At 43.6% G+C, this 27837-nt stretch overlaps 1 protein-coding gene across 6 annotated transcripts in view; it reads left to right on the top strand.

The window, feature by feature from the left end:
- Nucleotides 1-25435, top strand: part of PARP15 (poly(ADP-ribose) polymerase family member 15) — a 45071-nt gene extending 19636 nt beyond the window's left edge. For all 6 annotated transcript variants that reach the window (XM_049105462.1, XM_049105459.1, XM_049105457.1 and 3 more), the window contains 11 exons: nt 2764-3000; nt 4362-4583; nt 5977-6055; nt 8444-8593; nt 11722-11784; nt 14226-14393; nt 17267-17473; nt 17558-17704; nt 21411-21544; nt 24132-24306; nt 24614-25435. In XM_049105462.1, coding sequence (XP_048961419.1) covers nt 2764-3000; nt 4362-4583; nt 5977-6055; nt 8444-8593; nt 11722-11784; nt 14226-14393; nt 17267-17473; nt 17558-17704; nt 21411-21544; nt 24132-24306; nt 24614-24903 — 1872 coding nt within the window. In that variant the 3' untranslated portion in view covers nt 24904-25435. The remainder of the gene's footprint in view (nt 1-2763; nt 3001-4361; nt 4584-5976; nt 6056-8443; nt 8594-11721; nt 11785-14225; nt 14394-17266; nt 17474-17557; nt 17705-21410; nt 21545-24131; nt 24307-24613) is intronic.
- Nucleotides 25436-27837: the final 2402 nt, after the last annotated feature.

Raw genomic sequence — 27837 nt, forward strand, 5'->3', positions numbered from 1 at the left:
GTGGAATCACCAGTTAGCAGGAGATACAGGCCCTGTATTCCATCTAGAGTTAACATCCATGGTATTCAGTCCTGGCTGCACGTCAGAACCATCTGAGAAGCTTTTAAAAATACAGGTGCCCAGGGACACCTGGGTGGCTCAGCGGTTGAGCATCTGCCTTTGGGTCAGGGCGTGGTCCTGGGGTCCAGGGATGGAGTCCCACATCGGGCTCCCCGCAGGGAGCCTGCTTTTTCCTTTGCTTATGTCTCTGCCTCTCTCTCCTTCTCTCTTGCCCCCCCCCACCCCGTGTCTCTCATGAATAAATAAAATCTTAAAAAAAAATGCAAATGCCCAGACCCCACCCCTAGAAAATCTGATTTTAATTGACCAGGTATGTGGTCTAGGGGGTCAGTAGTTTTTGAAAGAATTCCAAGTGATTCTAATATGCAGCTAAGGCTGAGAATTACTGATGTGAATTCTTCTTCGGAATTCTGTAGTTTCCACCATTTTGACACTTGGTGTTTACCTTCAGATGGCATACACTCAAGATCAATGGAAAGAGAATTCTTCTGAGAAATTTAGAGACTCATGGCTTATGAGCCACTGGAAATATTCTTTGCCGTTGCTGCAGCTAGTGAGATAGCAGGAGGGAGGCATCCAACCACTTTCTTCATGTTCTTAGAATGGCTAGAATCCTTAAGCTCCTTTGTTACATGGTTTCAGGGCCTAGTTCTCAAATCTTCAAGTTGAAAAGTTGAATCTTCTAGTACTAGCCAGACTTAAACTGGCACTAATCAAACTCAAAAGACTTATTTATGAAATTGGAATTGTAATTCTTTAATTTGCAACAAGGAAGCCAAGTGCCATGGCTACGGGCCATGGAGGGCCCTGTAGCTGCCTATCAGGAGATTGCTTGGTGAGCGAACTCAGACCAGAAAAGAACTGGGTAACATCCAAGTACAGTAAGTTTCTTTGTCACTTTAGGAGTAGACGCAGTGTGGTGGTTACACAGACCAACTCCAAAGCTCGTTCAGACAGAATTCAAATCCTACTCTACCACTGACCAGCCGTTCACCTTGGTCAACACCCCCTGTGACTCATCCTTATCTACAACTATGGATGATGATGATATTAGGGTTGTTGTGAGGTTTAAATAAAATAATCCACATAAAACATTTAGCACCTCCCTGGCACATAGTGAAAACTCAAAAAAAAAAAAAAAAAAAAAAGGTATCTATCATTGTTATCCACTTAAAACAGACCACTTCAAATTTTACCCTTCACCCAAGTTGTGTTACAATCTAGTTGAGATAGATTTTCTGTACCCTCATCTTGTAGACGAGGAAAAAAAGACGAGGTCTTTTTACTACATAGTCTGTTATTAAACTCGTGTCAACCCTGTCAAGGTACCTATTCTCAGGGGCTCCCTGCAGCCTGTAGCATAAAGTCTGAAAAAAAGTGTGAGCTTTTGGAGCCTTCCATCACTTGACCCCAAATTTCTTTCCAGCCCCGTCTCTCACCATTTAGCTAACACGCTCTGTTAGCTAAAGTGGGCTGATTTCTGACCTTTCTCAAGTCTTTGTGTTTTCTTAAATATTCACCTACCTAGAATGCTTACTGCCTTCTTTCTCCTTGTCCCAGCTTCATGGCTTATCCTCTTTGTAAAGACTTTACTCACCAGTCCAGCCTAAAGGCTTCCTGCCTTTTAAAAAATTCTATAGCAATTACTAATTGTATTTTTAACACAGAGTTTCTTTTTATCATCTTGAACTGATTTAAACATTCAGAATATTTCACTGTTTTACATGTTAATATATTACTTCTCCAAACTGTGTCGGAATCAGTAAGCAGAGAGTGGGATGAAAGTGGGCTGGATCTTGGTTTTTTGGCAGGCTCACTGACTTTTGTCCCTGCAGGGAACTTCTCAGGTCCTGAGATTAGTTTATGTTAACTAATCTCCTGTAAGATGGAGATGGACCCATGAGAGTGAGAAATAGAACTGTTATGTGGCCCAAAGACATAGATACCTTTTAATTTACAATGAAGAAGGGCTGCCTAAGGAACCAGGATACTCAAAATTCACATGATCAAAGCATTCTCCTCTCCAAATTTGAATATGAAATCCGAGTAAGTGGAATTGGATGAATTGAATATTACTATCTATCTACTGGCCTCAAGTCATGACGGCATCTCACCAAGAGATGGCCTCGGCAGGCATTGGAGAACTCTTGATACCACTGGACAGGCTTGAATGTAGGCAGTCCTACATTCACCTCAGTGACCTTCCTTTGTCAGGGCCTTCAGGGCTGACCAGATGCCACCCATCCTGCAGATGGACTCATTCTTTCTATAGGGATGTTCATAAAGTCTGAACAATTACTCTCAGTGCCAGCCTAAAAGCAACTTTCTCCCTCTTCCTCGGTCTCTCTCCAAGGTCTGTGTTTTTGTCTCATCTGGCTAACTTTCTTTTTCTGCTTCTACCTTTCATTCTGACTCTCCTTCTTTGCCTGTGGTCTCTGGTTTGCTCATTTTCATAGCCCTAGCCTGAGTCATTACATTACAATACGGGTGATGTATTTCCTTAATTTCTAAGTTTTGGAGCTCAACTCACTTGGTATTTAAGTACTAACAACAGATCGTAAGCTCCTTGAGGGTAGGGCTGGCAGGTCAGTATAATAGACAAAACACATCTTATGCCTTACCCCACAATACTTGGCAAGTCATAATTGGTTAATCATGATTCATTGATTCAGTCTCTAACAAATTGTTGCTGTTTTCCTCAAGGCCGATGTCATTGTCAACACCGTTCCCATGAATCTTCAACTTGGAGGCGGACAATTATCTCAGGCTCTTCTGCAGAAAGCTGGCCCAGAGCTCCAGAAAGAGTTATATGCCACCAGGCAGGGAACAGAGGAGGAAGTAGGTAGCATATTCATGACAAGTGGCTGCAATCTGAACTGCAAAGCCGTTCTCCATGTCGTGGCACCACACTGGGATAATGGAGCAGGGTCTTCTCAGCAGGTAGAGAAAATCCTTAGTTCCCTACTTCATTGGTAGCTTTGGTAATCTTCGGGCACGGTAGAGATCTGTGGTTCTCAAAAAAGGGAATCTATTCCCCAGGGGACATTTGGCTTGTTGCCACAGTTACTGATAACTAGGAAGTGGAGACCAGGGATGCTGCTAAGCATCCTTCAAAGCATGCATCAGCCTCCACAACACAGACTTTTCTGGCCAAAGTTGAGAAAGCCTAGTATTGATCAAACTTTGTCTGTTTATTGAAATATTTGTTGCATTCCACGAACAGTCCATGATAGCTACCAGTTATTTCAGAATAATTGACCCTCGGAAGTAGTAACAATCCTTGGGGTTCTCCAGGGATGATACCTGAAGATTAGTGTAATAATCTTTCAGTAGAACAAAGAGAGGCAGCCAGAGCTGTGGTGGAGAATGGGGGTCATTGCTCTTCTTTTTTTTTTTTTTTTTTTTAAAGATTTTAATTATTTATTCATGATAGACACAGAGAGAGAGAGGCAGAGACACAGGCAGAGGGAGAAGCAGCTCCATGCAGGGAGCACAACGTGTGACTTGATCCCGGGACTCCAGGGTCACACCCTGGGCCGAAGGCAGGCGCTCAAACCACTGAGCCACCCGGACTGCCCGGTCATCGCTCTTCTTGTGATGACTTCTTACCTCTACTCCCAACTTTTTTTTTTTTTTCAGAATACAGAAGTAATACATGGTATATTACAGACTACAGAAACTATAAAGACTAAAATAAAAATTATAATCCAGCCGCCTAGAGATAAATTTGGTTAACATTGTATTATATTCTCTTCAAGTCCATTTTATACGTACTTGTTTCTTTTTTTTTTTTTTTTTTTTTTTTTTTAAATTTTATTTATTTATGATAGTCATCACAGAGAGAGAGAGAGAGGCAGAGACATAGGCAGAGGGAGAAGCAGGCTCCATGCAGGGAGCCTGACGTGGGATTCGATCCTGGGTCTCCAGGATCGTGCCCTGGGCCAAAGGCAGGCGCTAAACCACTGCGCCACCCAGGGATCCCTACGTACTTGTTTCTTAGTTGAGATTCTCTTCCCCTTTTTATTTTTTTCCCTTCCCCTTTTTAATCCTTTTTTTTTTTTTTAACTTGATACAAACATCTCCCCAATGTCCATAAACATGGCTTTTGATTGCCATAAGACACCATTGTTTATATAGCCATTCCCATACTATTGGAGCCTCCTTCCTGCATGGTTGGAATCTCTCTGGAATGTTCTCTCCCCTCTGTTTCCTCTTTCTAACTCTCTCAACCCAGACAATAGCCAACAATAGCAGAGGAAACCTCAGCCCTAACTTATACAAGTGTATTTTATACATTTCAGATCATGGCAAATATAATCAAGAAATGTTTGACAACTGTAGAGGAGTTCTCTTTTTCATCAATCACATTTCCCATGATTGGAACAGGAAGTTTGAGGTTTCCCAAAGCTATTTTTGCCGAACTAATCCTTTCGGAAGTGTTCAGATTTAGTAGCAGTCTATGGCAGAAAAGCTTACAAGAAGTTCACTTTCTGGTATATCCAGGTGATGACGAAACCCTTCAGGTATGGTGACATGTCTCTTCTAGTCATTCTGGCAAGTGAACCTAAGTGCAACCAGATGTCTTTATAGATCCGTAAATAATAATGTTTTCACTTCTCTGTCCATAAGTATTGATTGCTGTTGAGGGGTTTTATATGATTCTATGAGATAACACTGACGACTGACACAGTCCTTCCTAGACAGTTTAGCCAGAGACAAGGTACTGTGCATTTAATAAATTCTTAGGAAGAAGCAGAAAGTTAGTGGCATAAAAGTGGCCCAGGTATTTTAACACTGAATGAAAGCCAAATCATGGCTTTATTTATAGGGAAAAGACCAGATAAGAGAAACCTCAAGACTTTAGGTGTTGTTTTTTTGATATAGAATAAAACCAGTCTATCCAAGACTATGAGGGTCTAAAGCTAGAAATAGCAGTACAATATTCAGTAGTAGAGAAGCAGCCAAAGTACACGTACTAAGCACTTAACCACTGACATCGCCCTGGTAAAGTGCACCCATTCCTAGAGACGCAGTCCTTAGTTGGTTGGCCCAGTCTGAGTGCCAAAATCTGTTTCTAATTCTTGAAAAGTTATATTGACTTTACATAAATTGTGCATAGTTATAGCAAAACCACAAACAATATAAAAGTACAAAGAAGAAAGGTACAGCTTGGTTTGAATTTCAGTTTTGCCATTTATTTTTTTTTAAGATTTTATTTATTTATTCATGAGAGACACACACACACACAGAGGCAGAGACACAGGCAGAGGGAGAAGCAGGCTCCATGCAGGGAGCCCGACGTGGGACTCGATCCCGGGTCTCCAGGATCAGGCCCTGGGCCAAAGGCGGCGCTAAACCGCTGAGCCACCAGGCCTGCCCTCAGTTTTGCCACTTAAAGGTTGAGGGAGGCCATTTCTCTGAATTTCAGTTTTATCACGTGTCAAGTGAATGTGACAAGAACACTCCTCAGAGTTGCTGTGAGACTTCAAAGAGGATGTATTTGAAGTGTTTTTGCATGGCGTCTAGCACATAGCACACCTCAAAACTGGTTGCAGGAGTAGTTATTATTACCTTTTTGTTACCTGGCTTTAAGGGCTATTGCTACAAGGTACTAACATTAGCACTTTAACAAGATATCAACTATAATGTTCTTTCCTAAGTTCTTAGTTACTCTCAGGCATTTGGGATAGAATTGTGGCCTTTCCACGAAATAAACTAAATCAGCCCTGGAGTTCATTGAGAAAATTCCTAGTTTGAACTGCAATCATATAATTAAAAAGTCTCTGGCCAAGAGAGAAATACAGGGAGAACTATTGTTCCTAATATGATGTCTGGTGATCATTGCTCCAAAGAATTGGATTAATATATTTATAGAACATTGTTATAGTCGGTAACCATATTTCTTTCTATTTCCAGGCATTTTTAGATAAGTTCACTACATGGTCAAGTGTTAATCCCAATGAGGACAAGAATCTCATGGCTGGAGGTAGCCAAGGTCTGGCAAAGTTGTTCTGCTGAGAAATATTTCCCTCTGTTTAGTGGCTCTTCAGTGGTAGCTGAAGTCCAATAGAAGGAGACAAAGCGAATTCACATGAGGCACAAATCAGTAATGAAGGAGGTGGTGGGGCATGTTCCATTGTCTGAGCACACAAAGAATAAATTATATGGATGTTGTGCTGCTGCACCCCAGCAGACTCTAGGGTGGGCCATGGTCTGGTGAGGCCAAAGAAAAGACCCAAAGACACTGATCGAGGTATAGGTTTATTGCGGGAACTTGTACAGGGAGTCCAGAGCGGCCGGGTGGATGAAGCCTCCACTGCCAGGATCCACATGCAGCAATTTTTTTTTTTTTTTGCAATTTTTTATATCATAACAACATACCCTAGCAGCTGTCCCTGGCCCCTCCCCTCCTTGCATGGCCAGCGTTTCCAAGATCAAGGCCTGCCATGGGGACAGTCTTCATTATAAGAGAGACATACAGGGTTGGTCAGCCCCCCACGCTCAGCCCCTGACCTTGAACACTGACCAACATGCTCTTCTGCACATTCCACTTGGTGGGAATAAGAGGCAGGACAGGATCTCTACGTTTTCAAGATAGTGATTAACAGGGGCACCGAGGCTCTGCTTGGCCAAACTAGCCATCCAGCAGGCATCATACCAGATGTGAACAAAATCTGGTAACAAGGCCAGAGTTTCTAAGAAATGGCCATTAAAGATAACTGAGGATGGAGGAGTGAGGCAGTGGCCAGGGGTGGGACCAGTGACCGCCCTGTGGCCCCCTTCATCGTCCCCCTGCACTGCTTCACCTGCCGCAAGGTCCTTGTAACAAGCAGAAGGCCTACCTGGGGCTGCTGTGGGCCGAGTAGATGGAGGGGGATGCCCTGGCCATTCTGGGCCCGAAGCACTGCTGTTGCCTCCACATGCTGTTGGCTCACATGGATCTGATCAAGAAGCTGTGCCCCTGGAGAAGTGACTGTGCCGGAGCCCATCCACCATGCTGACCACAGGCAGCCAGTGTCTCACCAGGAGTCATTCTATGGAGGTGTGGGTAGCTGGGAGCAGAGCCCAACCACAGCTTCCTGGGTGTGTGTCCTCCCATTCTGAAGGAATTATCCAGAAAAGGTCTTTGAAGACCCACACACATGCACACAGATAACTGAAATGTGGCTGACACTAAACTTCACCGATTGCTTTCATATATATATATTATTTAATCTATACAGTGGCCTCCTGGGCACGTGGCTCTGTTGCCACTGCTTCATGTGGAAAGGGAGGCCGAAGGAGCTTAAGGGATCAGTAGAAATAGCACAGCTGCGTTGTAAAGCCCCAGAGCGTAGAGTGGACAGCAATGTTATGCACCAGGTAAGGGTGATTTCCTCAGAGCAGCCTTCCTACTGCTGCCCCAGTGAGATGGGAAGCTACAGGAAAAGCTCATATTTGGAGTTAGTGAGCTGTTATTTAACGTTGGACAGGGGCGCACAGGTGGCTCAGTCAGGTGAGCGTCTGACTCTTGATTTCGGCTCAGGTCATGATCTCAGAGTCGTGAGGTCGAGCCCCACGTCGGGCTCCACGCTCAGCGCGGAGTCTGCTTGAGATCCTCTCCCTCTGCCCCTCCCCCTGCTCCAACGCGCTCGCTCTCTCTCAAATAAATAAATAAAATAGATCTTCCCCCCCCAAATTGGACAAATGACCTAGTCACTGCGACCATCTCTGTTTCTGTAAGATAGTAATTAAAGAGTCACCTGGAGGCACAAACTTTCCATCACAAGATGGGTCCAGTCTGGAGACCAAGCATACAACATGGGGCTGGGGTTCATAAGAGTGTTTCGTATTCTTGAAGTTCACTAAGAGAGGCGATCTCGGGTGTTCCCACCAGGACCGTGTGCGTGTGCATCCACACACTCCCACACACAAAATGGTGACTCTGGGGGGCGATGGCTGTGCTGGTAGTTCAACTGGAGAATCATTTCGCAGTGCATGTGGAAGTCAAGACATCACGCTGTACATCTTAAATATTTACCATTGTCCCGTGTCCTACTTCAACAAAGCTTGAAACAGAAGTCTCCCAGCGATGCCGGCGTGCCTTGCCCTCTGTCCTTCCTCACGCCTTCCCCAGGACTCCACAGCAACCTGTGCAGACGAGCGGACGGTCCAATGAGATGTTTTGGCCTCATCCTGTTTTACTGAGAAATGGATACTCTTCCTGCCACAAAGCATTATTTTCTAATTTCCTTAAAAAAGGAAACCCAGCGACTTGGCAGGCGGGGAGGCATGGCACTGTTTGGTTTATGGAGGCAGAAAGCCAGAGGACTGGGAAGAGAGGGGGGCACACTCTTTTCGTTCTTTCTCCAGCTCCTCTTTCCTTCGCTTGCTTTCTCTCCAGGTATGTTCACGATGGTCTCCAGCCCTGGGTTCGCGACATATGAAATGAAAATTGGTGCAGTTACTTTCCAGATTGCTACTGGAGATATTACCAAAGAAAAGGCAGACGTGATTGTAAACTCAACCACAAGGACATTTAATCTGAAATCAGGTATTTTATTTAAGCACTACGCGTGATTGTCACTATTAGCGTGACTCACTCATTTCTGGGAGGGAAATCGTGGCTAATGTTGCCTGGGTCTAGAGGCAAAGTGTTGCAGAATGGAAGCGGGCCCTGGAATCAGAAAGACCTGGGTCTGAATCCCAGCTACGCCACTTAACCTTTGTGTGGCCTTGGAACCATCACTTATCCTTTCTGAGCCTCAGTTTCTCTGCCTGTCAAATGTTGATTTCTCAGAGTCATGAGGTCGTGAGGTTAGGTGGGGTGTAGCAATGTCAAGGCACGATGCATCGGGCTTCGTCTATGTTACCTCATCCCCTTGTTAGCACTGAACTGTCAAAATTGCACACTTCTAATTTACAAAGCTTAAGTTTTGTTTTTATTTCCCTTTTTATGGAACTCAGTGGGCACTCGTATCTCACTTCTTGTAACTGTCCCCTATGTTACCCTGACCCAGAAATGAAATTCAGACCCTTTTTCTTGTTATTTTATTTTATTTTTTTCTGAAATGTCTGACCACCTCCATCAATGGAGCACCTTAGGGCATGCCTCCCCACATGTCTATTTGTGTATAACTTGCACACATATACTCTTACGTTAATATATTTTTCATTACAAAGCATTAAATTTTGAAGTAAAAGCATAAGATAAAACATAAATAGAAGTTTAAATATTTTCTAAGCTGCAAGATATTGTGGAACTCACTATGTAGAAGTAAATATGTAGAATTACCATCCAATGTATCAGTTCTTTAAAATGCAGACATAAAGAACATCCAATTATGTAAAATGTGGTACATTGAACATATGTATTTGTCCCTGCCTGCCTTTAAAATTCCATTAAAGCAACAGGAAAGGAAATAAATAAACCCACAAGGAAAAAGAGAGTTGGAGGGAAACCAATCATGAGCAAGAGGCAGCAGTGTATTTTTAGAATATGAGAAGCAGCTAGCCAGTGGTGAAAACTTCGTATAGCAGGCGAGAACAGTAATCCCTAGAGACGCAAGAGTTGGAGGCAGCAGGCACCTGGGAAGGGAGGGCACAGGTAAAGGGATGAACGTAGAATCAGATGCAGTTCTGTAGGAGGAGCTCTTATACCCATTTCTTCGTCCTCCATCCATCCAATGCACTAATAACTTCCCTTGCTCTTCCCTGGCCAGAGATGGGAGGCTCATTCTGTACAGAAACCACGCAGAGATTCTGGGCTTAGAGCAGCAGGCCCGGTGAGATGAGGGTAGGAGCTAGACCGTGTTCCAGGGACAGTTTCTGTACTCAACAGTGAGTGCCCAGCCCCCGTCCCTGTGGAGCTCCCAGAACAGAAGGGGCCCTATGCCCTCCAAGACAGGAGATTGGAGGAGCCTGCTGGAGAGAACCCAACTGCCCTGAAGTCTAGTATTTACCACCTGCTTACCTCACACTAAAGTCTGCTGATCAAATTGAACACCAATACAAAATATATTTATAAAAAATAAAAAATAAATAGAGTCTGCTGGTCAGTGAGCTTCCCTTACGTGGTGCTCCCAAACTCCCTCTAAATGTGGATGGACTAAAAATAATTAATTAATTAATTAAAAATGTGGATGGACCGATGAAGATCATCTGATATTTGAGGAAAACCTCTATTATTGCAAAGTCAGACATCATAACAAACAAAAAGGGATTTTTTTTTTTAAAAGAGACAATTTGGCTTCTAACTCCCTTATAAAAAAAAGTGAATAAATAAAAGAGACGATTCACAGCACACACATAATCAAGGAGACACAGGTGGGTAGATGGATGATAGAGGACAGATAGATCCTTATAATGAAAAAATAACTAATAATTATTCAATCCCTCTGTGGGCCAGATTCTATGCTAAGCCTCTTTTATCCACTCTTTTAATGTTCAGATAACCCTGTGAGGGAAGTACCGTGCTACCCCCTGTGTAATAGTTGGGGAGCTGACCAGGCCCGTGTTAGCCAGTGAGCGGCGGGGGCCACCCTAGGCCAGGCTGCCCGAATCATGGTCTGTGCCTTCAACCCCGCCACTGAGCTGCATCAGCAGTGACCAAAGTGGTGAAGCTACAGCCTCGATTGGAAGGCAGCCAACTGTCTGTCTACCTGTGAAAAACAAAACATTAAAACCAAAGAACTTGGGACGCCCGGGTGGCTCAGCGGTTGAGCGTCTACCTTTGGCTCAGATGAGCCTGGGGTACCGGGATCGAGTTCCGCATCGGGCTCCCTGCATGGAGCCTGCTTCTCCCTCTGCCTGTGTCTCTGCCCCTCTGTGTGTCTCTCATGAATAAATAAATAAATAAAATCTTAAAAAAAAAAAACAAAACCAAAGAACGTAAGTAGAACGCTCAATTTTATTTCAGTTTTGAGATCCATGCTTCTCATTAATATCAGAACTTTCATTTTTATGGTTTTCCATTTTATAAAGTAATCAGGGTAGAATGCAGAAAAAAATTCAAATACCTGCAAAAATATCTCTGTACAAATGGAGTCTGTAAAGCTGCAGACACCGGCCTGTCAGCTGTTGGGCGGTGCCGTCACGCAGCAGCTCAGTGTTGATTATTCAGCTACTGAATGAAGGTTGCTGTAGAAAGTTGAGAAGAAGGTAAACCATAAGAGACACTGAACTCCAGGAAGCAAACTGAGGGTTTGCTGGAGGGGGGTGGGTGGGAGGAGAGGGAAACTGGGTGATGCGCAGTAAGGACGGCACATGATGTAGTGAGCACTGGGTGTTGTATGCGACTGATGAATCACTAAATTCTGCTTCTGAAACTAATTTCAAAAGGTGGGCATTTCTGTGGGGGGCATCAATGAGTTGTGCTTAAAGGGATGAGCTGAACAAAAGTAATGTATAAAAGCTATAATCATGCATTGACTTTTTTTTTTAAGATTTATTTATTTATTTATTTATTCATGAGAGACACAGAGAGAGAGAGAGGCAGAGACACAGGCAGAGGGAGAAGCAGGCTCCATGCAGGGAGCCCGATGTGGGACTCGATCCCGGGTCTCCAGGATCACACCCTGGGCTGAAGACGGCGCTAAACTGCTGAGCCACCCGGACTACCCAATGCATTGACTTTTAACTAATGTTTTTTACCACTAACATGTCTTAACATGTCTTATTTAGGGGTATCTAAAGCAGTTTTAGAAGGTGCTGGACCGGCTGTGGAAAATGAATGCGCTGTACGAGGTATGACCACCTGTTACTTTCGGCTACAACCTATTGCAGATCAGAAGGGCCGAGAATACTATCTCACAGGGCCTATGGGGGTGAAAGTGGTGAGCGCTTTGGGAAAAGGTTGATTCCCTGGGAGAGCAGATACGGGTGCTGTGACTTTGTGGCCATGGGGAGGTGGTCCTTTTCCCCCCCACCTTCCCACCTATTAAAAAGAAACTAGGCCTGGGTCCTAATTGCCCAGGCTCTGCCACTTAGAGTCGATCCTACTCTAGTAGAGTAGGAGGGATCCTGGGCATGCCGTCTAATCTACAAGAGCTTTGTTTCTCTTATCTGTTAGACAGTTCTAGACTCTACTAACAAGGGAGGAGTATGGGAAGGCTGTCTCACAGGTGGTTTTGACGATCAGGACAATGAATGTGAAAAGCTCTGTAAAGTGCTGTATAAATTATCTTTCACTTTTCCCAACCTTGTTCTACTTGCTATAGCACCTCATCTACTGACACGAGTAAATGTGGAGCCTTGGTGGGTCTGAGGTGTTTTCTGACACCCAGCAATTCTTCATTTCTAACACTATCTACCTGTAGAAATAACACTCGATCCCATAGGTTAAAGGGCTCCAGCCCCACTTCAAATGCCAGGCACAAGTCCCAGCGGCCACCTGTACTACTGACCCATCTCCTATAAATTGGGTCATTCACAAAACCCTTTCTCAGGTTTGACAATACCCTAGGATGACTCTTAGAACATCAGGAAAACACTTGTCTTACATTTACCAGTTTATTATGAAGGATACACCTCAGGAGCCGCCACATGGAAGAGATGCAAAGGGGAAGAGATGGAAGCCCCATGCCCTCTCCAGATGCTCCACCCTCCCAACACCTAGGTATATTTACCAACCTGAAGATTCCCAAATCCAGTTATTTAGGAGTTTTTATGGAGGTTTTATTGTGGGGGCGGGATTAATGAAATCATTAGATTTGTGGTTTAGGTACCCGGAGGCCAGGGGCTGGGGCTCAAAGTTCCAATCCTCTACCCTTGGCGCGGCCCTTCTGGAGAGCAGCATCCATTCCGAAATTATCCAGCCCACAACCCTCAAGAACCATCTCATTCGCTCATGAATGAGACTCTCATCACTCAGGAGATTCCAGAGTTCTTGGAACTCTGAGCTCAGAACCAAGGACAAACATCAAATCCTTATTTTTTATTATATCACAGTGGGGGAACCTGTAAGAGTGATTGTAAACTCTTTATCCTCCAAAACCGGGACTCCTGCCTTGCCCGGCAGACAGTCAGCTAGGAGGGTGATTTAAAGAAGTCACAGGTCCCATGCTTGACAAACAACTGACCTGCTTTTGCCGGAAAGTCCTATCTTGATGGCTCTCCTCTGATCGAGACATTGTCTCCCCAGTCTATTCCTGGAGAGGGATCAGGGGAAGTAATTCTGATCACCAACATGAGGACGTTCGCTGGAATTTATGGGCTGCAGAGCTGGCCGTGCCTTGGAAGGCAGAAGCAGGGAATGACGTGAGGTTGGACAAGCTGCCAAAGCCTGTGACGCTACCTGGGAGGGGGCGGCAGGGAGGGCCCGGGCAGGGTGGGTGGCTGGGCCCACTCTCCTGAGTTGGCTGGAGCCCTGCCTTCCTCAGGGGCCTACTGGGCGCCTTAAAACAAGCCCTGGTCATTTCCATGTGCTCGAGAGCTCTGAGCGTCCTAAGAGAGGGAGGAGTTTTCACCCTTTCGTGTCTCCACACCACCGGATGCATCACTTTTCTCTCCTTGAAAAATTAATCTATAGCATATGAATTGCTCTTCTGGACAGCAGCTTGGGGGGGTGGGGTAAGAGCTCTGGACACTGACTGCTTGGGTTCAAATCCCAGGCAGTCTTTGCTACTAACCTTATATCTCTGAGCCTCTGTTTAACCTGTGAAGTGGAGGAAATAGTACCTGCCTGCTAGCCTTGTTTTGAGGATTGGGTGAATTAGAGCAGGTTAGAGTGCTTTTGAGTAGCACCCCGAATATTCATCAGTGTAGGTGTTGAGTTAGAGAATCCTGGTCATGGGACATCTGGGTGGCCCAGCGGTTGGGCACCTGCCTTCAGGCTAGGGTGTGACCCAGGGGTCCTGGGATCGAGTCCTGCATCGGGCTCCCTGCAGGGAGCCTGCTTCTCCCTCTGCCTGGGTCTCTGCCTCTCTCTCTCTCTCTCTCTCTGTGTCTCTCATGAATAAATAAATGAAACCTTTAAAAAAATAAAAAATAAATAAAGAATCCTGCTCATAAAGAAACTGAGCCTTGTCACAGTCCCCGTGGGTGAAGCCAGCGAGATGGAGGGACGCTGGACTTGGTCAGGAATCATCACAGGCTTTCCTGGGGTCGCTCTTTTCATTTCTCGGTGGTCGCCTTGTTGCTTCCTGTGAGTAATGTGCTGTGTTTTCCTTTTCTTCCTTCTGTTCTAGCTGCACAGCCTCACGGAGAGTTTATAATTACACAAGGTGGCTACTTAATGTGCAAGATAATCATTCATGTTCTTGGGGACAATGATGTCAGGAAAACTGTCTCCGCTGTCCTAGAAGAATGTGAGCAGAGGAAGTACACGTCTGTTGCCCTTCCAGCCATCGGAACAGGTTTGCAGCCTCTCACCACTCAGCTTCTGGATAATCCAGATTCCTTGAGGCTTAGCCTCACGGCTGGGCCCTCGGTGCTGAGTGCAGGCAGGGGCAGTGATGCATCTCAGGCAACCCAGCAGCCCCTGGGGGCCCTGTGTGGGGCCCAGGCCTCTGTCAGGCATCTCTGTTCTTTACTGTATGGTCTCCAGGTATCTCTCCACGTTTGGCCCTTAATACCATGGTTTTCTTGCATTTCTCTCGGGGCGTGCTCCGTTTCAGCCTGCCCTCTGGTTTCCAAACCCTCACGACCTCCCCCTGGGGTTTACTGCAGCGTCTCCCACTGGCCCCTCATTTGTGCATTCCTTAGATGGAAATGCTGTTTCCCAGGCCCACCGCGAGTTCCTGGGCATGAAATCCTTAGTAGGATGCAGTCACTGTGCTTAAGCAACAAGCTCACGTCTAGGGGCGCCTGGGTGGCTCAGGCCGTTACGTGCCTGCCTTCAGCTCAGATCGTGATCCCAGGGGCCTGGGATCGAATCCCACATCCAGCTCCCTGCTCAGCTTGGTGTCTGCTTCTCCCTCTGCCCTTCCCACCACTCCTCACCCCTCCCCACAGCTCCTGCACACGCTAGCTCGTGCTCTCTCTCCCTCTCTCCCTCTCTCTCTGGCAAAAAGAAATAAATAAAAATCTTTAAAAATACATGAAACTGTCAGAATCCAACTCCGAGTTTCTAGGAACACTTTCCTCCTCATCTCTATCCTAGTGTACAATAATTTGCTCTTACTTGAAGGTGATACTAATGACCCGCTCCCTGATTCATTCACACTCAATTGCACAGGCTTTTTAAAAGGGCCTGGAGGGCAGCTTGAGGGGGGGGGGGGGGGGGGGGGGGGCGTTGCTCAGCGGTTTAGCCGCTTGGCCAGCGTGATCCTGGAGACCCGGGATCGAGTCCCACGTAGGGCTCACTGCAGGGAGCCTGCTTCTCCCTCTGCCTGTGTTTCTGCCTCTCTCTCTCTGTGTCTCTCATGAATAAATAAATAAAATTAAAATAAAAGGGCCTGGGAGGGCCTTAATAATGCCGTCACATGATTATATGGTGTAGTAAAGCTTCAAGAGCAAGATATTTTAACCACTGTGGGTTCGAGTCACTGTTTCTTCCCACTTTGACTTCTCAGACTTTTCCTGGCACTGAGCATTGGAGAGACTGCAAGTATTTTTAGAACACAGCTAAGGAAACTTGATTTGGGAATATGATTTTCAAAATCTCAAATTTTATGCTTAACTGTGATTTTTTTTGATCAATGTTTGCTTTTACATGTAACTTTATATTTTTATTTTGTATTCTTTTTCTGAGATGCATACATTTCAAACCCTACAAAATCTAGACCTGCTCCTGACTCTTAGTTTCCCCATTTTGCAGATAGGAATTCGAGGTTTTAAGTACAAGGTGATATAGCTAGTAAGCAACATTCAAACCCAGGCAGCCTGGTCTGCACATTTCAACCATTACATTTTTTTTTTTAATGTTATGTGGTTTTGGTTGCCATTATGCTCTTAATTACTATGTTCTTAGCTGCCACATTCTTATCTCTATTAGCTATTACCTTCTATTATCACCCCCGTTTTATAGCTGAGGAAATTGAAGTTTGGAGGTACTGTGGGCTGAGTTGTATTCCCCTGCCAAAATCGAGTGTTGAAACCCTAACCCCCAGTACCTCAGAATGTGACTGTATCTAATGAGAGGGTCTTTTAAAAGGTAATTAGGTTAGGGGCACCTGGGTGGCTCAGTGGTTGAGCATCTGACTTTCACTCAGGTTGTGATCTTGGGGAACTGGGATTGAGTCCCGCATCAGGCTCCCTGCTTCTCCCTCTGCCTATGTCTCTGCCTCTCTCTGTGTTTCACATGAAAAAAATAAAATCTTTTTTTAAAAAAGAGGTAATTAAGTTAAAATGAGGCCTAGTGAGTGGGCTCTAATCCAATATGACCAGGGTCCTTGTTAGTTAGGAGATTAGAACATCCGTAGGTACAGAGAGAAGGCCATGAGAAGACACAGGGAGAAGACAGCCATATACAAGTCTCAGAGAGAGTCCTCAAAAGAAACCAATCTGTCCAACACCTGGATCTCAGACTTCTAGTCTCCAGAATTGTGAGAAAATAATTTCTGTTGCTTGAGCCAACAGTCATGGCATCCCTAGCAAACTAATATAAGAGGAATCAAATGATTTACCCAAGATCACACAGCTAATCAGTGGAGAGTCAGGACACGAACCCAGATCTTCTGCACCAGGTCACATGCTCTTTTCTCTGTGCTGCCAGCATCCTTCAGTTAAAGACCAGCAGGAACACATGGTATGAGGAACTATGCAGCATCTCACCAAGAGGTCTTTAAGGACTTATTAATGGATTTGAGCTTGCGCTGGGTGGCTTTGTGGTGGTCTCAAGCAAGTTGGGGCTTTGCTCTGGCTTGGATACTTTGAGGAAGCAGACATGGTTCTATGGTTGGGCATCTTACCTGGAAGGGGAGAAGAGTATGGCTGATGCTGTGATTATGAATGAAGCCGCAATTGCTCCTATTAGCCAGGATGGGGAAGGTTGGGCCATTTTTGTGGTGTGGATAGTGTTCATGTTTTTGGCTGTGGTCAGACATGGCTATTCAGTAGTTGTGTTTGACTTAATTGATCCCAGCCACAGAGTGGTTGCATCGGATGACGTCCTATGACTTTGTGTTCAACCAGCGTACACGGAGACCCAGCTCTGAGTGCCGGACCCGCTTCTGGCCGCCGGCTGCTTTCCTCTTTCTCAGCACCAAAAACTGCATTTGCCAAATCTCATCACTTGCCTAATACCTGCAAAAGCTTCTTTTGAGCGCTTTAAGTTTTTCTTTTTCAGGCAGTGCTGGAAAAAACCCAACCATCGTCGCTGATGACATGATCAGTGCTGTTGTAGACTTCTCATGGAAACACTCCTCCCCATCATTAAAAAAAGTTAAAGTTGTCGTCTTTCTATCTGATTTGCTAAATGTATTCCATGACAACATGAAAAAGAGAGAAAATTCTACATCACCTTTCTTTCAATCCACATGCTTCGAGAGTGCACGTAAGATGATCTTTAAAAAATCATGTGGTTATTGCTCAGATTACTGGGCAGATGTTTAGATATTAATGGTCACTGTTTTATCAGTTTTAGGATTCAACAGACAGCCTCCTATAATATGTGGGAGAAGTACAGGAACTATGCAGCCCAGGCTCCCGTCCACCGATTATTCTTCTGAAAGGCAAAATCACTCCTGGGAAACAGGAATTGCGAAGGAACAAGAAGAGAATAGAAGTAAGGATGCAGAAAGAGGGGGATAGGCTTTGAAAATCCTAGCCAGTTATCTCTTTATGTACTTATGGATTAGCATCGATCCTCAGTGCCCCTCGTAGCTGTGAACTGGCTGACCTGATACTGGTTTATTGATTATCCACCGCTAGACAAGTTAGCCCAGGAATAGAAGCAGATGGAAGAAGGGAGTGGTCAGAGTCATCCTGCTGTACTACTTCATGAGCAAGCAGAGTCCCAGTTGCTTCTCTGTACGATGTGTGTTTATGCATTATTTTTAAGTGTCTATATTGACCTGCTCCTCTTTCCCCCATTTTGTGGCTTCTGTACTGCTGTGAAAGTAACTAGAAAAGCAGCCTCCTCTTTGCAATCACTGTTCTTGCCCATTTTGAGCACTCACTCATAGAGCACTATGGGTTTTACTAGTGATAAGGTGTGCCTGTCATCAGAAGCCTGTCTAAACTGGAAATTGTTGTCTGAACCTGCCAGTGGGAATTTTGGTTCTCTCTACACTTATTTCCTGACAACCATTCTTGTCAATGTGTGTTCATACACAGCACATATAAGAGCTACGCGAATACACACACACACAGTAAAGAAAATTGAAGATAATAGTTGGATCTGTTAATGCTCTTGCAATAGCAAATAATAGAAAATCCAGTTTAAACTGGCTTATAGAAAAAATTGAAGTTGACTCACATAACTATAAAGTCCTAGGCATATGTGGCTTCAGGTCCAATTTGATCCAGGTACTCATATTATATAATCTAGACCCTGGCTTTCTTCATCTCTCACTCTCTTCTCAGCTGTGTTGTCTTTATCTTCAGGTTTCACATGGTGGAAGAGGGCTGCCAGCAGTATCAGGCACATATCTCCCAGCAGTATCAGGGTGGGTTCAACAGGAAAGGGTATATCCAGGGGCAACGTATACTTACCATCAGGAACATGATGCCTGGGAACAGAGGTGTTCACATAAGGCTGAAATTCCTTCTGATTGAATCAGCTTAGCTCATCATTGCAGTTAGGGAACTGGAATTTTGTGTGTGTGTGTGTGTGTGCTGTATCCTTGAACCGAAGGAGATCACTCTCTGAAGCAATGGGGAAGAGTTGTTCATCCAAGGAAATTCAGGAAAGAAAAAGGGAAAAGGCTGCTGGAGAGTTAAAAATAATACATATCTACTAGAGTACCTCAGGGTATATAAATTAACATTTTTCCCCCTTTGGTCTTTGTAGAGGAAAATTTTATTTGAATTTAAGAGCAATAAGTCATTATAAGTAAAGTGAAAAATTAACTTAAACTGGTTCATCTACTCCGTGTATACACCAAGGATTTAAAATGACTTATGAAATTTTAAAAATAGGAAGGGGTGCCTGGGTGGCTCAGTCAGTTAAGCGTTCAACTCTTGATTTCGGGTCAGGTCATAATTTCAGGGTTGTGAGATCGAGTCCCTTGTAGGGCTTCACACTGGGCGTGGAGTCTGCTTAAAAGTCTCTGCCTTCTTCCCCCTCTGTCTGTCCCTCCCCTTCCCATTTCTCTTTCTAAACAAACAAACAAACAAACAAACAAACAAAATATATATATATATAAACAAACAAACATCGGAGACAAACAAAAGATAACTAAAATGAGCAGACCAGTGACCCAATGGCACTTGGGGCAAAAATAAACAATAAAACTGCCTTACATAATCTTTGTTAGTAGATGAAAGTAATAATGCAGATGAAATGTTAGATAAAAGGACATTTGTTGGCAGAGATAAACTTGAATTTTAGTAAGAATTTATCATGTGGACTTCCTTAAAAGAGAACTGAGTTTCATTTGAGCCGATGATACACAGTTGCTTTTCCAAACTATTCATTGATTCAGAGTGCTTTTACTGAGCATGGATTGAATATCAGACCCCAGCAACAAGATTGGGAGCCATGTAAGGAGGTGGGAGTTAAAGCCATTGAGTGTGGATCTGATTATCCATGCAGACTGTGGAGGTAGAGAAGGTCAAGACTGAAGGCAGAGACAGGATTTGTGGTGCGTCATCCCACCTCTACTTGTAGAAAGGAAACTGAGGCAGGGTGCACAAGTAGAGGTGCAGGAGGGCATTCATCCAGAACATCAGGAATGGGAAAATAAGGACACCTGGGTGTCTCAGTGGTTGAGCATCTGCCTTCAGCTCAGGGCGTGATCCCGGGATCCTGGGATCGAGTCCCACATTGGGCTCCCCAGAGGGAACCTGCTTCTCCCTCGACCTGTGTTTCTGCCTCTCTCTGTGTGTCTCTCATGAATAAATAAACAAAATCCTTAAAAAAAAAAAAAGGAATGGGAAAGTAGAGTGACATTTATCTTTTAAAAGAGATTTTTAGGAAAAGCACTCAGGAAAGTGCCTGGTACATGGTAAACACTTGAAGAAAGATTGCCATCTCGTGTTACCTCCCAGGAAACTCTGGGCTGTGAGGCACTAGAGCACAATTCTTTTCCTTCTTTGGACAGTGGCCTTTCATGTAACGTTGGATGTGTGAATACTTAGCCTTCCTGGGACTTGGTTTTCTCATTGCTAAATTGTCCAGCCAAGGGTCACCTTTTGTCCACAGGTGGAGTAAGTAGCACAATTCAGTGTGGCTTAAGGGTGTGATTTAAGTTGTTCCTCTCAAGAAAATACCATTGTCTTTAAGCTTTACTCCCTCTTTATTTATTTTTAAGATTTATTCATTTTCTTTTAGGGAGAGAAAGAGAAAGAGAGTATGGGTGACGAGGGGGCAGAGAGAGAATCTCAAGCAGACTCTACACTGAACACAGAGCATGCCAGGGGGCTCGATCACACAACCCCAAGATCGTGACCTCAGCTGAAATCAAGAGCCAGACGCCCAACTCTCAGGCTCCCTGCTCAGCAGGAGAGTCTGCTTCTCCCTCTGCCCTTGCTCGTATGCTCTCTCTCTCTCTCTCAAATAAATAAAGTCTTTTTTTTAAATTTTTTTTTAATTTTCTTATTTACTTATGATAGTCACAGAGAGAGAGAGACAGAGAGAGAGAGAGAGAGAGATAGGCAGAGACACAGGCAGAGGGAGAAGCAGGCTCCATGCACCGGGAGCCCGACATGGGATTTGATCCCAGGTCTCCAGGATCACGCCCTGGACCAAAGGCAGGCGCCAAACTGCTGCACCACCCAGGGATCCCAAATAAATAAAGTCTTAAAAAAAAAAAAGAACCACACTAAATAAAACTGATAAACATGAAAACATCAATAAATCAGTTTTCATATTTATACATCAGTTTTTTTTTTAAGTAGGCTTCACACCCACTGTGGAGCCCGTCATGGGACTTGAACTTATGACCCTGAGATCAAGACCTGAGCTGAAATCAAGAGTCAGTTGCTCAACCAATTGAGCCACCCAGGCACTCCCACACATCAGTTTCTAATGGAATTAATTCCATTAAGTTTTCTGGGGAAATTCTCATTTCAAGCTACAGTGAACCTAAGTATACCTAAATATTTTAGCTAGGCCATTACTATAGGTCATACTAGCATCAGAGCTATTCATTTCGTCATTGTTTACCAAATTGAGGATGACAAAAGAAGCAGTTGTGAAATGTGTAGCTTTTTGGTTTTTTTCAAAGACCGAGATTAGATGACTGTGAAGCAAGAGCATAGGAAGTGCCTTGATTTTCAGAGGTCCCTGGAAATGGATATTGTGTTTTCACCAAATGCTGACTTCCCAGATAATATTCCTGAACACTGGACCAACATGAATCAGCAGCTGTCTTGTGTGATTGAGCTACATCCTGGACAATCAGAATATGATTCCGTAAGGGCCTTGTTCTCTGAGACCTGTTTTTTCTACAAAATAGAGAAGGTAAAATTGTGTTAAAAAATCGCTTCTTTTAACTATCGAAGAGCTAACATGAAAGCCATCTGTTTTATAACAACTCTTCCTTCTTTTATGCCTTACTGTATTTATTTTAATTAGACTTACTCAAGCTTCATAGACTTTGAATCTCATGGCTCATTCATTAGCAATAATGAAGGAGATTCCCAAAAGTAGCATATATATGTCTGGATACTTTCACTTACAATTTACAAACAAACCTATTCAAACTGATTAAACAGGAAGAAATGTATTAGGAATTAATGGAAAGTTCAGAAGTAGGATGGTTTTGGGAACAGTTGGATCCACTGGCTTGATGACATCATGGATCTAGTTTCTCTGGCTTTGCCATCCACAGGGTCAGCTTCATCTGAAGGCTGGACTCGCTTCATAATTGTAGGGTAGCTCCTGGTGGCAATCAGGGGGTCTCCGCTTCCTCCATTCACATCCCATGGAAGAAACACATCCACTGGATGAGAGTCTCAGGCTTTGTGTTGAGCGGACCACTCCAGCCGGGCTGTGTCAGGAGAGTACTATATGCTGATTGACTTCGACCTGGACTGTCAAATGCCATCATTTTGTGATCCTATCATGAGACGACCCTGATTGGTTAAACCCTATGAGTCTCCCCACTGAGAACTAAACATGAGTCCAACTCCACCCAAACCAGCAGTTGCTGTACAATGGAGATGAAGTGGAATAGATGTTCAGGGATTCCCACAATGTCTACCATGCTGCATAAAAAATTTTAGTCAGTAAAGTATAGGAGTTTAGTAGAAGGTCATTATCATACCAGGTATATCAGAGCAGGGTGCGACATCCTAGTCCTTTAAAAATCAACCACATTATAGCACTTAAGAAATTGTGCTTTCATAAGCTTCCACATGGCTGACTCACTCTTGAGCAGTGGGCTTCTTAAGGTAGCAGTTGGATTCCTAGTACCTAGCACGGTTCCTCCCATATCATAGGACATAATACCTATTGAGTGAGCTTACTTCCTGAGAAAGGAATCAGAAGACAGAGACTCCTGCAGAAAGGACAGAATTTAAAGGAGGGGATGCTTCATGGATGTTCAACACTGTTGAGAGTACGAGAACCTTCCTTGTTCAGTTGTGTTTTACAGTATCCGTAACTTTCTTGGCTCTTATCCTTCTAGTATAACCATTTTGAAACACCTCATTTTTGGATTAATTCCATAATATACTTTCTTTCCTGCTGCCTCTAGATAAAATCATTATTAATTCATGGCCCCCAGCCTCTGCTGGACTCTCCAGATGCCTGGAATCCTTTATTGCTTCCTCCAGTCAGTTCCCTCATGCATTCCCCATTGCAAAATTTCAACACTCTGCTTGAGGTCTTCATCTCTCTCAAAACAACTTTCCCTCCTTCTTTTATGTCTCGGCTTCTCCTCAACTTCTGCTACAGGTAACCACTTCGTTCTTCTTATTTATGTATTTATTTTTAATAAATAAGATTTTTTCTTTTTAAATTTATTATTAATTATTATTATTATTATTATTATTATTATTATTATTATTATTAAAGTTGGCTTCATGCCCGGCATGGGGCCCAACACTGGGCTTGAACTCACAATCTGTCAGTGGCTATTTGACTCTTGGTTTTGGCTCAGGTTGTGGTCTCATGCTTGTGAGATTAAGCCTGCCTCTGGCTCTGTGCTCAGCATGGAGTCCACTTGAGATGCTCTCTCCCTCTCACTTTGCCCCTCCTGCTTGTGCTCTCTCTCTCTCTAAAATAAATAAATAAATCTTTAAAAAAAATAAAAAAGAGTTGGATGCTTAATTGACTGAGCCATCCAGGCACTGCTTATTTATTTGTTTGTTTTAGAGAGAGACAGAAAAAGGGAGGTAGGTGCAGAGGGAGAGGGAGACAGGGAATTTTAAGCAGGCTCCATTCCAGTTTGGAGCATGACATGGGGCTCGATTTTACAACCTGTGCCAAAATGAGATCATTGTGCCAAAATCCAGAGTTGCATGCTTAACCAATGGAACCACCTAGGTGTTCCTTGAGTAACAATTTTTTGTTTTAAGATTGTATTTATTTATTCATGAGAGACACACAGAGAGGCAGAGACATAGGCAGAGGGAGAAGCAGGCTCCATGCAGGGAGCCCAATGTGGGACTCGATCCCTGGGATCACGACCTGAGCCAAAGGCAGACACTCAACCACTGAGCCACCCAGGCGTCCCTTGAGTAAGAATTTGAATATGAGTGAATCTCCAGGGATTCCAGGGAACACACACACACACACACACACACACACATATAATATTTACATATATAGGTAAATATTTTTATATAAATTATAATTTCTGTCTTATAAACTATAGTAAGCACTATTACAAAGTATAGATACTCTTAACCTAGCCTTTTTCTAAAGGCAGAAAACTACCTATTCTCGGAATTTGCTGTTTATTTGCAATTTTTTTCCTTCTCCTTCTCCTCCTCCTTCAGTCCTCCTCCCTCTCCTCCAAACTGCTATTTTACAATCCACAACAAGCACAATATACTGATCTCTAGAGTCATTTTCAAAATGTTTTGCTTTGTGTCATTTGCAGATTGAGAGGATACAGAATGTGTGCCTCTGGCAGAGCTACCAGATAAAGAAAAAGCACATGGACATCAAGAATGGCTATAGAGATAATGAGAGAGTCCTGTTCCATGGGACAGATGCAGACTCGGTGCCGTATGTCAATCAGCATGGCTTTAACCGCAGTTATGCTGGGAAGAATGGTAAGGAAGCAAGCAATCCGGTTGACCAGAAGGTAGCTCTGGGGTTGGCTCTCCACACCCAAGCAGTGTAGAACCATAGATGGCAGCTGTCTGGTCATTGCCAGGGTAGGGGTCTTTGTGCTTCATCAGAAAGGAGGTTGGCAACTTTCTGAGGCTAGAGGGAGTGGATTTTGGAAGTGATGACAAGTGGCTTTGGTGGGCAAGAACTGCATGAAAAAAAAAAAAACTTGTGTCAGGTTTTGGTCATGGTTCTACACACTGTGATGATTTTATGTTCTTAGGAAGGTTTCTATCTTTCTCTTTACAGCTGCAGCTTATGGAAAAGGAACCTATTTTGCTGTTGATGCCAGATATTCTGCAAATGATATATATTCCAGACCAGACAGCAATGGGAGAAAACATATTTATGTTGTACGAGTACTTACGGGAGTCTACACACTGGGACATGCAGGATTAGTTACCCCTCCATCAAAGAACCCTCACAATCCCACAGATCTGTTTGACTCTGTCACAAACGATACACAACATCCAAACCTGTTTGTGGTATTCTCTGATAATCAAGCTTACCCAGAATATCTCATAACTTTCAGGTCTTAAAAAATAGGGTTTTTTTTTCAATCTCAAAGAGACGATTTAGTTGTCTATTTATGAGAACAATTTATAGAGTTTTTGTCTTTGCCTTTGGCTTGTTTAGTAGATAAAAATCTGTTAGACCCCAAAATGCTGAAAACAGCCTTTTGAAGATGCTCTATTGCCATTTGTAGCATACGTCTTTTCTCAGCATATTGATGAGTAGAAGTTAAGAAATGTAGATGACATAATTATAGCTACAACTATTTACAGACACCAAATCTGTAGGAGAACAAAAAACACATTGCTTTTTTCTAGCAGAGAAGAAATAAGATGAATCACTTTAAAACCAAGATGTCATTGTTCTTACAGAACATGTTAAGACATCAAACTGTGTTGAGCTCAACTGTACTGTTAAATAACGAGGCTGCTATTGTGCATCTGTAACAGCTGGGAATTTTGCTTCCTGAAGAAATACTTATTAGCTATAGCTCAGCTTGAATGACTGAATCAAAAGGTATCACCTCAAATCTGTTGTGAAATAAATCAGGAAAAAATGTGTTGTGTCACTGTCTAATGCTACATAACAAATTCCTACAAAATTGAGTGGCTTTGTGGGTAAGGAATTCAGGCATGGCTTAGTTGGTCATTCGGATTTAGGGTCTCTCTCATGAAGTTGAGTAAAGGTGGTGGCAGGGGATGCGGTCTTCTGAAGGCTTGACTGAGGCTGGGAGATCTGCTTCCAAGGTGGATCACTCAAATAGCTAAAAAGTTTTTGCTGGTTGGCAGGAGTCCTCAGTTTTCCCTCCACATGATCCTCTCTAGGCTGCCTGTGTCGCTCATGACATGGCAGCTGGCTTACCCCACAGTCAGCAGTTCAGGAGGGCGAGAGGCAGAAGCCTGATGTCTTTTATGACCTAGCCTCTGGAGTCAGACTCCACCTCTTCTACAGTATCCTGTTGGTTCCATGGGTCAGCTCCTCCAGTGTAAGTGCAAATTGCGGAAAGGCATGGACACCAGTAGATGGCAAACATTGGGGACCATCTTAGAGGCCATAAAATGAGGGAATGACTGATACATTGATAAAATGTTACAAGCAAGTGGAAAGGACTCTAGATGTCATCTAAGCCCACTGTCCCCTCGTCTTTCTCCTCTACCCTCCCCCTCTCCCAGGCAAAAAGCCCTTGAGCCTCCCCTCGACCGTTTCCAACACTCCACATCTTAAGGATAACTTATTCCATCATGAGCTCTAACTGTTGGAAAACTCTTGTTTACGCTGAGTGGAAATCTGTTCTTCTGCGTCTATTGCCTGCTGATCACTGTCCCACCTCCTGGAGGACGCAGAGCAAACTCATTCCTTTTACAGATGGTCACTCTTCAGATTCCTCTCTTACCTCCTTGATGTTAGAGTTAGGTAAATTCTTGAAATACTTAGCAGCTTATTTATCCTGATGTATCACTTATCAAGAGTTAAAGATATCGAAGTGTTTACATAATCTTAGATAAGCACATGCACACTAAAAAGAGTACAGGAAAGTTTAAAACTGTCACCATACTGTATCACTCATAATTGCGACATTCAGAGGAAACCACTGCCAAGTTCTTAAACACTGCCTTCTCCTTCCTACATCCATCTTCAATGAAGTCAAAGTCGTGCTTTATTCAATTACTTAATTATACAATATTGTTGGGGATCCCTGGGTGGCTCAGCGGTTTAGCGCCTACCTTCGGCCCAGAGCATGATCCTAGAGACCCAGGATCGAGTCCCACGTCGGGCTCCCTGCATGGAGCCTGCTTCTCCCTCTGCCTGTGTCTCTGCCTCTCTCTCTGTCTCTCATGAACAACAACAAAAATTATACAATGTTGTATCTGCCTTTTTTCATTTAACATTGTGTTACCCTCATGTTATTAATTTCTTCTGTAAACATAAATCGTAATGGGCCAGTTTTTCCACTATATATTTTCCTTTTATGTGTCTATAATCATAAAGTTTTAAAAAATGTCATCATCTTTCCTTATAGATTAATAATCCAATTTCCTTCTGTAATATATCTGTATTATTTCCCCCATGTTGTTAAATATCTAGCGTATCTTTTGTTGGTTGCATAGTATTTCATTGTATGTCTCTACATAAATGTTATGTCAAAATTGGGTGCCGTATATTTCTAGATAAATAAATGGTTGGATTATGAGATGCAAAGACCATAATCTGCCTTCAATGAGATGCTGCTTCCCGAATCTCTTGGGGGAGATAGAGTCCTAGAGAGGAAAGCAAGCTTAAATAATGCTGTGTCAGTTGGTCATGGGCCTTGGCTCCCATCTCCAGTATAGAATCCTAGTGAGCCAGGTTGGAACGTAGAAGGACTCTTTTTACTTAGGTTAGGTAGGCTTTTATTTGCAATGTAAACTGCTATCATTGTCTCCTCCAATGCTGTCACTCAAGGACCCCCCTAATTTATTTTGCTGTACTTCTGCTCATAGTATGTATGCTGATGTGTTCATTGAACACAGGGTTTATGAATTCATTTACCGGTGGTGGGTTAATTATCACAATGCTGGTAAGATCATTTATAGGTAATATGAACCAATTTGATTTTGCTAAATAGTTTATTAGAACAAATACGGTTTCTTACAGTAAACATGCTTTATGAGCTTAACTGATAAAATTATTATGTTTACAAGCTGCCGTGGGAAAAACTCTTGCTGTTTCTCCTTTATTCATACTACGTCCACACTCACAACGCTTGACACCAGATGTGTGGGGTTTTCTCCGACTCTAAGCAATCCTCTGCAACATTAGCTGGGCGTCCCACAATTTAACTCCATTCTGACACGATCTACCTAGAAATAGCATCAGATCCCAACTTGGAAGCTCCCTGTAGCTCATACCTTTGGGATTTTTGTGGAGATTTCAACATGTAGGTAATGAATGGTCATTCGCTCCATTTCCAGATCCTCTCC

The sequence above is a fragment of the Canis lupus genome, chromosome 33 (assembly GCF_003254725.2).
Source record: "Canis lupus dingo isolate Sandy chromosome 33, ASM325472v2, whole genome shotgun sequence".
NCBI classification, from domain to species: Eukaryota; Metazoa; Chordata; class Mammalia; order Carnivora; family Canidae; genus Canis; species Canis lupus.